This window comes from Petromyzon marinus, chromosome 44, assembly GCF_048934315.1.
Source record: "Petromyzon marinus isolate PM22_M1 ecotype Great Lakes invasive population chromosome 44, UKy_Petmar_22M1.pri1.0, whole genome shotgun sequence".
NCBI lineage: Eukaryota > Metazoa > Chordata > Hyperoartia > Petromyzontiformes > Petromyzontidae > Petromyzon > Petromyzon marinus.
In genome coordinates, this window is record NC_133710.1 from 8,401,270 (window position 1) to 8,414,738 (window position 13,469).

Genomic DNA, 13,469 nt, shown 5'->3' on the forward strand with positions numbered 1-13,469 from the left:
CTCCCCTTGATCGCGTGGATTCTTCTCCGGGTCCTTTGGTTTTCCCTCCACGTTTAGAATCAACATCATGCGTTTCGAGCATCTGGCTCCCACTTCTCATTTCCACGTGATAAGCCACTTCGTTGTGTGATCATTTGTGCCCAGGTCACTTCTGAAATAGAGCTATTTTCCTGGTAAAATAAAAATAGCTTACCACGTAGGCTTTCGCGACCAATATTATTAAAAATAGAGAAATGGATTTTGGGTTAGCTCGCATAAATATAAATACGTAATTAAACCCGCCCAACACAGACAATTACTAAAGTGTGTCACGTTAATATAGCATGCCAATTAGTTACTAATGCAGCACACCGGTGTGTTGGAGACTAAACCCACAACATCTACAATTCGATGTATGACGTTCATTAATTTCCACACGATAGGCCACTTCGTTGAGCTATCATTTGTGATGGCCAAGTAGCTTCTGAAAAATAACTTTATAGCTCAGTGGGCCTTACCAGGTAAGATAAAAAAAAGTTCAGTTTGTCAGTTTTCTCCCAAAATATTGCAGATTCCTCCCACACGAAGAAAAATACTTGGCCAAGCGTTCAATTAAAAGAACCCTCCTGAAATAGGTTCGAGACCCGGCGAAGGTTCACTGGTTATATACAATTGTAAATGTAAAAGGTGCAGCCTTGCAATTTCTTGCTTACGTTACTGCTGGTGGAAGGGTCTCAATGAGAGCGAGCTTGAGAGGCGTTTTTTAAAAGACGTGAGCACTCCTTCCCCCACACCTCCGATTACCACGGTTGGCTACATAAGGTGCGAAAAAACTTCAACACATACACACATCATGGGACCTCTTTTTTGCCAGTATAAAAATATGCAAAACGTGAATATGTTTTGCCCTTTCTGGCAATGGGAAACAGGCGTTAAGATGTTCAAAACCAAATAGATGCGTTTTGCAAGGAATCAAGTGTGCATTAACCACACGTACTTGTGGTGAACATGCAAACAGACATGCTCTGATAATGTGCATTGTCCTTGAAAGTGATTGGCCTACACACTACACTACACTTGACCGCACCACATGAAATCTGCCTATCAACTGTGGTATAGCCATTTGTACTGCTGGGTGGACAGAAGCGGTTGGGTTGGGGGGGGGGGGATTTGAGAAACTTTCCCAATGTTTCAAACGAGGGATAAAAACTGGCATCCTCTCAATTGCAAGCCCTGTGTTACTGACCATTACCCCTCTGCGGTGTCCTCGTGAATGTTAAGGCCATATTTTTTTGGCATCAAAGACCCTGCCGAAAAAGTCTTTGAGACTCAGCATGGATTCAATGGTTAAACAAAAGGCCATCATTGCAATACAAAAAAAACACACTTTTGCTCTTTTATGTGTTACATCAGAGAAGTAAAAAAAAAATCAAATATTCCGACAACAGCAAATTAATTGGGTCCACGTACAAGTGGTCAAACAATCGACGTGATTGAATTAAACAAATGTATGCCTTCACGAAGGTATTGGACACATCATCACACTCGGTGGCACAATCCAAGATGGCAGACCGAATTTTAATGTGAAGCGTACAATACAGTAAATACACCGATCACCGCGCACACACACACAAGTATAGTAGGGTTGTGCGGTAAACAGCTCCCTCTTTGTCCTGAAGTGTTCACACGCGGTTTTGCCTGTTCAGCTGCAGTAACCGGCAGCAGCAGGTACTTCAGAGGAGGGCACAAGTCGCCACCTCGAGCTGATCATGGCTGACGAAATCACTTCTGTTGGCACAGGGGGCTCGGCAAAAACCAAAATAACCAAAAGGACCATTTTTTCCCCCCCCCTCGAATTCCGTAAAAAAAAGCTCAATATTTCAACAGCCGCAAATGCATGCGGTGAATACGAGACCGGTGGTCCTTGATAAATAACGTCACGAAGCAAGGTCCATAAAGAGCCACAGCTCTTGCCGACCCGCTGTGTTAGCACCAAGTCAAAGAAAGACATTTTACCCCACGTCTGGCGCGAACCTGCCACATACCCTACAAACCGTTCTCGTGTGGGATTATCAGAGGGGCAGAAATTACTACAACAACAACAAAAAGTAGTTCACGCGCCGCCCGTGTAAAAAAAAAATAATAAAGTCACGACGACATGTTCAGCAACACGTAATGGGGACAAAAAAAAACTTTTAACTTAATACGGAGTGTATATATAGGCATTTTTGTTTTTAAGGTAAGTACTTATACTCAGAAGCAAACAGGGCAAACAATCCTATATCATTGGCACTGACACACAGTGGTGGTGCAATGCGTTAACAGAGGTGAGCGACAGCGTTACGGCTCAAAGCGGGTCACGGGGAAGCTAAACTCATGAACGCGGAACGCAATTTATATATCGGCTCGAATTCAGATGCAGTACTCGAAAACAAACCCAAAAAAATGCACGTCACCTAAAACTGTGAATATGATTTCTCGTTTCCACCTCATTACACATCTTTGTCTCTTTTGCTTGCATCGCTCTCATCTCACTGCATCTCTAGAACTCTTCTGTAGTCTCACTAAGGAGTAAAAACATACATTGGAAATGGGGGCGGAGGGGGGGAGGAGGCCGACAAATTCATAACGGTTTTATGGGTTAGATCGTGTTAATGTAGATGTGTCGTTAACCCACCACCACCCGACACAGCCAATTCGTCACGATGGTGGTTTAACAGCACATTAATTTTTTACGCGATTATGAATATTGGTCGCGAAAGTCTACGAGGTGTTAAACAGCTCTACAAATGTCTGTTTAGAGACCCCCCCCCCATCCCATGTGCGAGCTCCACCACTGCTCGTATAGCCTGTAACAGACTGTTGGGGCAAGTGCCGTTAGCGAGCACCTATGAAGGCCGGCACGGCACACGAGGGGCTGGATGGCCAACACCACGACCGGCCGCCTTTGTCTCCCTTGTGGCGATGTTTACAAATTTGAGGCTGAGTCGACCTAGGGGATGCCCAGGACCGGTTCGGATAATCCTCACTGGTGTTGGCCGTGAGCGGGAATCGAACCCGTGTCGCCAGATTCGTAGTGCAGCGCGCTAACCACGACACTACCGCTCCTCTGTACAACAACACACACACACGTTGTATTCGTCTGAACATTTCACACGCCTTTTTGCGTGACCATTGGCCCATATCCAAAACACCCGCACCTTTTAAAAATGTTTGGTCGGGGTGTTTCAACTGAGCCCATCATTCCTGTCCGTGGCTGGTAAATGAGTTGCCACTTTTGGGAGAAGTGCACGTTGGGTGTTCTATGAATAGGGTGGCTCCTGCCGTGGGAATGGAGAATTGACACTCCTGGCTGCAGGGCCACCAAGTGAGATGAGCACCACCCAACAACCCATCTGCGCGGACGATACATTGTATATGCTTTGTAATTAATGGCACATTGTGAAAGGTATCGTGGAGTTTTTGATCTCCATAAAAAATGAAACTCCTGACTTGCGTGATTTTGGTGTGCATTGATTGTTGAATTTAGCGTATACCGGATTGCCCTGTTTCGTTCTGGTAAGTTACCGTAAATCGCTAGATGCCTTAAGACGTTGCGGAGAGTAAGACGCCGCCTGAAACCTGTACCCAATGTTAATAACGTCATACAAATCTGGTCACACACTTCCAGGATAAAAAAAAAGACACCCGACTCCACAACCTCCCTCTCCCCCCAACATCTGAATAAAACTCAGGGTGGAATGTGCATCTTTTTGATCCGGAGAGTCCGGTAACCGCTCGCCACGCTGTGAAGAACACGGCAGCATGCAGGATGCATTTACACGTGAAGGTCAAGATCAGGCCCTGTGGTGGGGTGGGAAGGTCTGATGCTCTACAACATTTCTCAGGAACATGCAGTGACGTATCGTGCAGCAGCCACCTAAAAAAATGACCAATGGGATTGCGCGTTGAAATGTAAATTAAAACTGGACTGGGATTTTTTTTTTTCAAAGCCATCTGTCATCAATCAGGGACTGCTGCCACAAACGTGGGACATTTATATAAGCATTGTTTAACTACGGGGTTTTTATTACCCTAGGAAAGAGGCTAGCAATTGGTTCGTAATCTTTAAGGACGTACAAATAAAATAACCATGGGTTCTGGGCTTTTCATCGAGGGCATATCCTTAAATCGAACCGGTGATTTTGTGAGACGTACAATGCTTAATAATTACACCATTTAAAGCCAATTTGTTTGAGTATTCAACAGCAGAGGAGCTGGATATAGGTAGACCGTATATAAGCACAGTTTTTGATATAAGCAACACATGGTTAGAACATTAAACTGATCGGGGGGGGGGCAGGCGGAGGGCAACTTCTGATATCAACACAGAACGCCTGGCTCACAGTCAGTGTGCTCATATCCAGCTGCTGCTGTATTCCATTTTCCAAATCTTTATGAGCATAAATTCTTCAGTTGGCACAGCACTTTATAAGTTTTAAAGAATAAAACGACAACCACAGCCGGTTTAAATTAAACAAATAAAATGCGTCAATACTTTTATGTGTATATAATATATATACGTTATTGGTCTGTAAGCGGAAAATATATTTTGTCTGCACTGCTAAGGCGAATACCCCTTGTTGTCACACTTCTGAAAGGCAAATAGGTGGGCAGACGAAACGATTTTAAATTTTCTGAAGTTACGATACGGAGTTGATTATTATTAATATTACATTGCAGGTTCGCGAGAGACGGCAGCAGAGCAGCTTGGGGAAGGCCAAGCGGTAGATTGACCAAGGCTGATATTCCCACAATGCTTTTCCATCTTTATACGCGTTGAACTTTTTTTTTAAAGGTGCGGGTGATAACTTTCATACAAAGGGTTTGTGTTTTTTTTTTATTCCAAAAGTAATGTTAACATCACAGTGATTGTGCTTTAAAGCTTTCGTGACTGCAGGGATTCATATTCTTGGTTCTTTCGGTAAAGTCACGTGAACCAAGAACACCACAGTGATTGTGAATGATAAACAAGCAATAGGTACAAACAGTTGTTTTGTGTTGATCAGATAAGCAACGATAACAGTGAACTTTTAAAACAGCTATGAAAAAAATCACTAATTAAAATAATGTAAAAAAATAAACGGTCCCTAATGTCAAATTTTACATATACTCTTTGGGTCTTTTGGTAAAGTCACGTAGATAGAAAAGTAATAATTTAAAAAAATCACGACGTTTCGATCGCAACACAAGCAATCAACTTCAGGTGAGAGATTGCTTGTGTTGCGATCGAAACGTCGTGATTTTTTTTCTATCTACTTGACTTTACCTAAAGACCCAAAGAGTATGCATTCCTGCAGTCATGAAAGCTTTAAGTCTAAATTTGACATACTTAAGAATAACTTGAAATAAAAATGAAATAAATATGAATTTAATTTTTTGCAGTTGATCCTATTTTTTTCCACAACTCTTTAGAAGATAACCCACCGATAATGAAACCACTAAGTTTAGTACGAAAACAACGTTCACTCATCATTAAGTTAAATGATTGATAAGCCAACACAAATGTTCACAGTTACAAATTAGGCATAATATTCACCGACTTGTTTTCTGTATTGTGGTAATTCCGGAAATACCAGGGCACAGGAAATATTTTGCAACGACTGTCATATTAACTGCATTTACATCAACTGCAAAGTCTAAACGTCAATCTTAATTTGTAAACCAACTTCCAGAAATGCATTTAAGCAGTTTAGCATAAGGCTTTGTATCAGCATGGGCGTTAAAAAAAACTTCTCATATCAAAACACAACATTTTATCTCAAGGTGAAAACATTTACAATCTACGTATTTTTTTTTCCAATTAGGGGGATTCAACTGTGTTGGTTGCAGGAAAACAATTCACAGATTAGGAGTTTGTCACGTTTAATATTGGGCTCGTGTATAATTATTAACAGTCACCTTCAATGTCACCAGAAATGAATAATCACACGTTGCTGTAACTTAGACAGCAGGTGCTGTAGGAGTTTAACAAATAAAAGTTTAACAAATAAAAACAATGGTTCACTCAGTCTGTTAAAAGGTAAAGGCGCAGTCCTACAATTGCTTGATATCTCCATTGCAGGCGGAAGCATCTCAACTCGAGGGCGCTCGAGAGGGTAAATTCGGTCTATTCTACCCACAACGCATGATCAACCAATCAACTGAGTGTGGTGTACCCATTGATGGTTCTTGGTGAACAGTGGGGGAGGGGGGAGGGGGTGCATTCCCCTTTCCCATTTCGATGACGTACGTTTACGTCGTCAGCTTTCGCGTACGTCATCGAAATGGACTCGGAAGTAAAAGGTCACGCGGGAGGGCGTGTGGCACAGTTCTGGCACCAGCTATCGTAGAGTGCGGTCATGTCACTACAGGTCTCTACGGCGCTACGCCTTTCTAGATAAATGAATGCTAACCCCTTGCGCGTCTCGAGATTCAGCGGTGAACGGGACAACCCACCCTGTAACTTGCAGACGTCTCGGAATGGGAAAGGGTTAAGAATAATTACGCGCACCATTTTTTGCGATGACCTCTAAATCGCAAGTCCGATGCGCTGACCCATTACATCACTGCGGCAGCATCGTGTAGAGCTCTATGATGCACACCGGTTCATTACGGTTGCGCATCGGAGACAAAAATCACTGAAGCAGTTTCAAAAGTTACACATCCTCTTACAAAAAAATGTCTCATCTCCTTCATCAACCACGTTGACATGTCTTTGAGAAGGTTGCTGATGGCAGGGCTACACATACTGTGAACCGACACTTCAGCAATGCAGACCTAAGAGACCGTGCATTTTATGCTGCGCTAGACATAATTTATGTCCCAAAGGCAAGGCCTTTCTGAACTTCTCCCCTCAACCACCCACGACATGTGCATCTCTTAAAGTTTACCAATTTATCTCATCTGTATATCTCTAAACCAGCTCAAGCCTCCTGTAAATCACGTGACCCCTGTGTGGCCACACCGACTCTGAACCCTTCCCCCCCTCTTCCCGTCGCTGGTCCCCTGTGGAAACAGACGCCGCTCCCAATCCTCATCTTCCCCTGATGCATTCGCGACCCCGTTTCACTCTTCCCTTTCCGTCCCTTTTACTCCCTCGTCGCTCATTCATTCGCTTCTCTCTTTGCCTTTTTTTACCCCCCAATACATTAACATCCCTTGGCTCTACTCTCCTTTCCCGTGGCTTGCCGTTGGTGAATAGCTAACAATGCAAATGGAATTTCTAAACATTGCCAGTGCCCGACGATTGGGTGACCATGTCCATTATGACACGAAGAGCCAATTACAACGTAGACCCCTTTGTGCAAAAAAATGGGTGCACTTGGGATATGTTCCCGATTTTATGAATCCAAAAACTCTCAGGATTCCATTCTGTCTATGCAATTTGGGATTATGCGTCTCTTAATTGTATTCATCAGAACACATGACATCGCGACGGAAATTCCTACGACACGCAATGTAATGTTTCAAATTAAATGATGGGACTATACAAGTGTTTGCATCAAAGTATAGTTCTACCAGTGTGTGTCAAACACTCCCATGATGAATGTTTAAAAACATTCGAATTCTCACATTTAACGCATACAAAAAGTTAAGTTATAAATTGGATACATTTAAATTGGGCCTAAAATTTTAATGTAAAAAAAAGGAATACTAAACTCATCCCGAGCATGCATGCAGAAGAGACGAAGACAGTGATTGGTTTAAATTAAGATCGAGATTTACCGTTAGTGTGTCTACCTGTGCGTCTCACTTACTGTATCACTGGGATGCTCTGACAAACACGTGAATTGCCCCTCTGTCGCATGGAACATGTTTACCAATCGCAGTGTGCAACAACTCAATTTGTGTTTGGATGGGGATACATCAGTCAAACTTGGGAAAACACAGCGGTGGGTTGGTGAGAGTGGAAATAAGGAACTCCGTTTTCCAAATGTAAACATAAAACGTTTCTAAAATGTGCATTTAAATTCAATGTTCTCATGATAACAATTTTCATTTGCTAAACATTACAACATACCTTTTAAGTTTATTTTAACCCATGTAAAATCACGACATTTTCCCAAGAACTGTGTTTCTAATTGTGCATTAAAATGGCTAAATTGTTTGAAAGTTAAAGTTGTGCTAATGCTATAGATGAATTTCCGTATTTAACAAAAAAGATACAAAACAGACCCAGACAAAGTACAAAAAACAGCTACATCGTATGTACAGTAGGGGGGGGGGGGTGTTTGGAATAATCCGTTTTTGTAGACAATTGACTGAAAACACAGGATAATAATGTCATGTACAGGAATGCTGTGTTTTATTTCGCATGGTGGAGGATTGGCATTTCATCTTGAATTACTGGCCCGAGCAAATTTGCATAAGCGTGTCAACGGTCAGTGTTTAAAAGCAAGGAGTAATTTAATGAATTATTAAATAAGTACGCAAACTTCGTGCGTAATGCAGGTTTCCCTCACTTTAAGCAGATTATCGTGATTTCATGTAGCTAACCTATTTATACTCGAAATTTGCTGAAATGCTGTTTGAATTCACTCCTACACGCCTATGCCTTATTTTTTTTTAAATGCATCTACTGCGACCGCACAAAGCACGGGGACACCTGCACATCAAGTTTGAAACCTCGATGGTGGCAGTGGTTCACCGTTAAATTTAGATTTTACCCCCCCCCCCCCCCCCGACAGAAAATAAAATATGCCGCTTCAATGATTTCCTCATCGGTTGCGCAAATATCACATTTAATTTGCGAGAAGGTTGAGGTTAATCGCTCGGCGCCAGCACTCCCATTGCTGACGATAATTCAAGATCAAGTACAAATGTCGTTGGAAATGTGTGAATGGCACAAACTCAGAGGCAAACCTGGTTGTAAGGATGGCCGTTGCGTTCGTGAGGCTTTAAATGAATAGCATTGAACTAAATCCAATTTAAAAAAAGGGTTTCATTATACTCTCCGACAGAAATTGACCCGTACAATTTGGCATTTTCACGGCACAGTTAAGTGTTTTATCCGTGAGAAGATGACACTTAAACGTGGTTAAAATAAAACACACCTCAATATTCGTACCTCGTGGCAGGATTCCATAATTTTGTAGTCGGACTGCTGCACTACATTTGTGTACGGTAAGATACAGAAATACATAAATGTTGACGATATGATGATTCCCGCGATATCAGTTTCCCATAACTTTGTAACTGTATTTATTATTGTTATTGGGTTTTTTTTGTGCTTTTGCTGTGTCATTCCGGTATGATTAAAGATTAACTTGAAAAGTCCTTCAATCGCAGGTTCACTCAACTCCAACCGGCGATACGTCTTTCTCAGCGTTACACTCTATAACGCGTATAACACACACACACGCTGTCAGTTATACAGGAAGGAAATGGTTAATGAGACAGACTTAAAAAAATTGTCACATCCTATAACCGCTATGGAGTAAAATACTCCAAGACGATGTTTCGAAAACACTCATTCAATGGTTAATATGTATTTATTTGGAACATTAATTATTGTTTGTTATTTCACAAATATTTCGTGAGGAAATGAAATATATAAAGTTAAAAAATAAAATAGCCAACGGTAACCACTATGTGATGATATTTTGCACAACAGACGCTATGGTTATCACGATTCCTAGATCGTACGATATATCCTAGTAGAGCCACATCGTGGAAACGTTACCTCGGAGGCTAGGGTTGGTGTGGACCACGCAGACTTTTAAACTCCCCGACCCGACAGGATGTCAAATGTCCCCAGGGAATGGCGGGATGGGTTCTTAAAGAACCCATCTGTACGGACCTTCGAGTGGCATAAACTTCCTCGCACGACAAGACCTTTCCGCCCACACACACAACACCCATTGACGAAAGGAACTGAGGAAACATCCCAACGCACGTATCCTCTTTCAAAGCATCGTGAGACACATTTTGGCTTTTGTGGATCACAAAAAAAAACCCCACAACAAATTGAACCAAAAAGCTAAGACGTGTGTGACCAACTCATACAAAGAAACAGAGCCTGGGGAATAACGAAAACAAATACTTCCACTGCTGTTAAATACAAATCTTTGACGCAATCGTATTCTTTACAAACCAGGTTTGCACGTGTGGTGTGTACGGATGCGCGTGTATGTTTGTGTTTCGTGTCCGCCTGTGTGAAACCGTGGAGCAGATTGCTGTGTACGTGTGTCTGTGTGGGCACGTGTGTCAGCAGGGAGCTGTCCTCGGTGCTGATGCCCTGTGCAGGCCACGCGTACAGGCGTCCTGTAGCTTCCCATGCCTACGTCACCTCTGTGATAGAAGTGGCGTGGTTCTGGTGGGAGGTTGGGGCAGCAGAAAACACACACACAAGGAGGACAAATCAGGCACATGCTATGGCATTCTGTTCAGATTTCACGAAATCACTCGCCCTCGGAAGTATTGTTTAAAGCAGTAAAGTAGCTGATGGGTAGCTGTCAGAGCAAAGAGCATTTTCATTTTTGCAAATTGTCCTTTTTGCTCCGGTTTGTCGTGCAACGCTTTGGTAATTTTGTCTGGTTTTACATATGGTAAGGCCCTAGGAACGACACCACTTATAAACTAAAGTCTCATTTAAATTGGAACAGCTGCGAGACTTCATATGGGTCGCTGCGTGAGTCCATTGGTCTCTGCGTTAATCTTTGGGTCCCTGTGAGGACATTGGTATATGTGTGACTCTATGGGGTTACGTGTGAGTCTATTGGTATTGCGTGAGTTTACGGGTCTCTGTGTTAGTCGATGGATCTCTGAGTCTATGGATCTTTATGTGTGAAGCTATGGGTCTCTGTATTAGTCTATAGATCTCTGTGTGACTCTGCGGGTCTCTGTGTATGTCGATCTCTCTGGGTCTCTCGCCACCGTGAGCGCCACGGTGGTGAGATGTTAATTCCATCGCCTGGTGTACAGGAGGTTCATGGGTTCGACCCCGATGCTACTGCCTGTATATTTGGAGTTTGCAAGTTCTCCCCGTGTTCACGTGGATTTCCCTCTGGGTCCTCCAGTTTTCCATTCACATTGAGTCGACATGCGCTTCGAGTATTTGGCTGCTATACCTTTCAGCATGATCATGTATTCCACTTCATTGAGCTGTCATTTGTGATAACCAGGTCGCTTCTGAAAAAGAGCTACATAGCTCAGTTGGCCTGACCTGGTAACAAACATATATATTGTAGTTAAATAGTTACTAGAGCCTGTGTCCACTGTGAGGGATCTGCGGGGAAACTAGTTGGAGGCATTCACAAGCCAGACAAAGATTTATAGCTGCTACTTCATCCACATCCGCATGAAAGCAGAAGAATGATATTCCAGGTTGTTCGAGCGGTGTCATTGGTGAATAAACGGTCTCCAAGTTTGGTACCTCAAAACAGAGTTCTGTTGCCTGTCTGATCTTGTTTATATTTGGGATACGCTGACCAAATAGGTTCAGAGCAGTTCACTCGTGCTAGCTTTCGAGGCACATCACACAATAATAATATTATTCATAATAAAGGTTTTTGGGTTAGATCGCGTTTATTTATAAATGTGTCGTAACCCTCCACCACCCGACACGGCCAATCAGCAAAAAAAGTGTCACGTTGACAAAAAGACAAATAATTCACTACTTTAGCCCACCGGTGTGTTGAAGAGTGAATCCACATTTACAGTTTGCCTACATGTTAAACTGAATATTATTATCACTATCTTTAAGTGGTTTCTCAATGAGCATAGGGAGATGATTATATTCTGTTTAAAGCCCTGAGCCAATTGGGAGAGGGAAAAAAAATTCCACGTTCCTATGACAGGGGTGGTTTGAAGCAACAGCACAGTGCTTTATAGTGCATTGCACTTTGAAATTGACAACCCAAGTTTGATTTCCGGTCACGGCTAACATCAGTGGCATGTGATATCCCAACCAATCCCAGACATCCCCTTCAACAACACGCACTGAGGGGCCGTCCATAAATGACGTCACGCACCTGGTGGGGGGAGGTCAGACATTTGTGACGATGTGTGACGAGGGGGGAGGGGGGTTGAGAAATGTGACGTCACATCAAAATTCGCAACTTTAAATAAATATAGAATTGTTATAACAACACTAATTGTTACAACAACACTCCTACAACATCAGAGTGCAGCGCCACATTAAATACGGACCACAATGACAATAGTTTAAAGCGATTTGAAGCATGTTTTATTTTCAAAATGGAAATATGGTTTTGGGGGGGGGGCAGAGCTTTGTGACGTCATACTTGAGGGGGGGGGGTCTGACTGTTGTGACGCCATGTGACGAGGGGGGGGGGGTCAAAAATCATCCAAAAAATTGCGTGACGTCATTTATGGACGGCCCCTGACCAGCATGGTGAAGTATATCCAAACAACCCCCCATGATTTAAAGATGTGTATAGTAGGGTATAGTAGTGTATAGTGTAGTGTATAGTAGTGTATAGTGTAGTGTGTAGTAGCGTATAGTAGTGTATAGTGTAGTGTATAGTAGTGTATAGTGTAGTGTATAGTATTCAAACAACCCCCATGATTTAAAGATGTGGGGAGGGCTTCATCCAGCAGTGGATTAAGGGCTCGACATTACATGACAGATGCAGGTCTTGTATGTATGAATGTTCAACTTCCCCCAGTTTAATGTCGTCTCTCATCTCTCGTCAGCTGTTATCATGATGTGTCCTGCCCCATTTACACTTGATTTCCCTTTGCTTCAACAGTAAAAGGAACAAGAGTTTTCATGGAAAAAAAAATCTACAGCAAAGGGAAATGTACAGCTTTTTAAATTGTTTCTTAATTAACGGCCATGTGTGTATACGTGCGTTGAACTTCTTTCCCACTGTACGTAGCCAACCGTGCTTATTGGAGGTGCGGGGGAAGGACAACAAACTAAAAACACAAAGCAGTTCGAAATAAATTAGTTTTCCATTTAGAATAACAAGAAGCAGTTGGCCTTTCTACACAACAATACATATTTTATATCACCCTCCAGAGATGAAGGGCTAATGACTCTCCGTGGCCTAGGATTTAAGTTTATAACTTTCCATTTGCGAAACACTACACCACTCAGAGTACTGATGTGGCATGAGGTACATCGCTGTATGTACTTTATAGAGATATCCGTTGAGTGAGAAAATAATTTTTCCACAATATGTTTTTTTTTTTATATAAACACCATTTCACGAAGACCCCGGGGCCGGTCCAGGACACGCTGGTGGAACGATGTCGCTCGGCTGGCCTGGGAACGCCTGGGAATTCCCCAGGAAGAGCTAGAGTCTGTGTATAGTAGTGTAGTGTATAGTGTAGTGTATAGTGTAGTGTATAGTGTGGTGTCTAGTGTAGTGTATAGCGTAGTGTATAGTAGTGTTGTGTATAGTGTAGTGTATAGTGTAGTGTATAGTGTAGTGTATAGTAGTGTATAGTGTAGTGTAAAGTAGTGTAGTGTATAATGTAGTGTATAGTGTATTGTATAGTGT

The 13,469-nt window shown here is 42.5% G+C and overlaps 1 protein-coding gene across 1 annotated transcript in view; it reads right to left on the reverse strand.

The window, feature by feature from the left end:
• Positions 1-1,538: 1,538 nt before the first annotated feature.
• Positions 1,539-13,469, reverse strand: part of LOC116951938 (phospholipid phosphatase-related protein type 1-like) — an 82,922-nt gene continuing 70,991 nt past the window's right edge. The window contains exon 8 of the mRNA XM_032970822.2: positions 1,539-10,312. Within this exon, the coding sequence (XP_032826713.2) occupies positions 10,280-10,312 (33 nt within the window). The 3' untranslated portion in view covers positions 1,539-10,279. The remainder of the gene's footprint in view (positions 10,313-13,469) is intronic.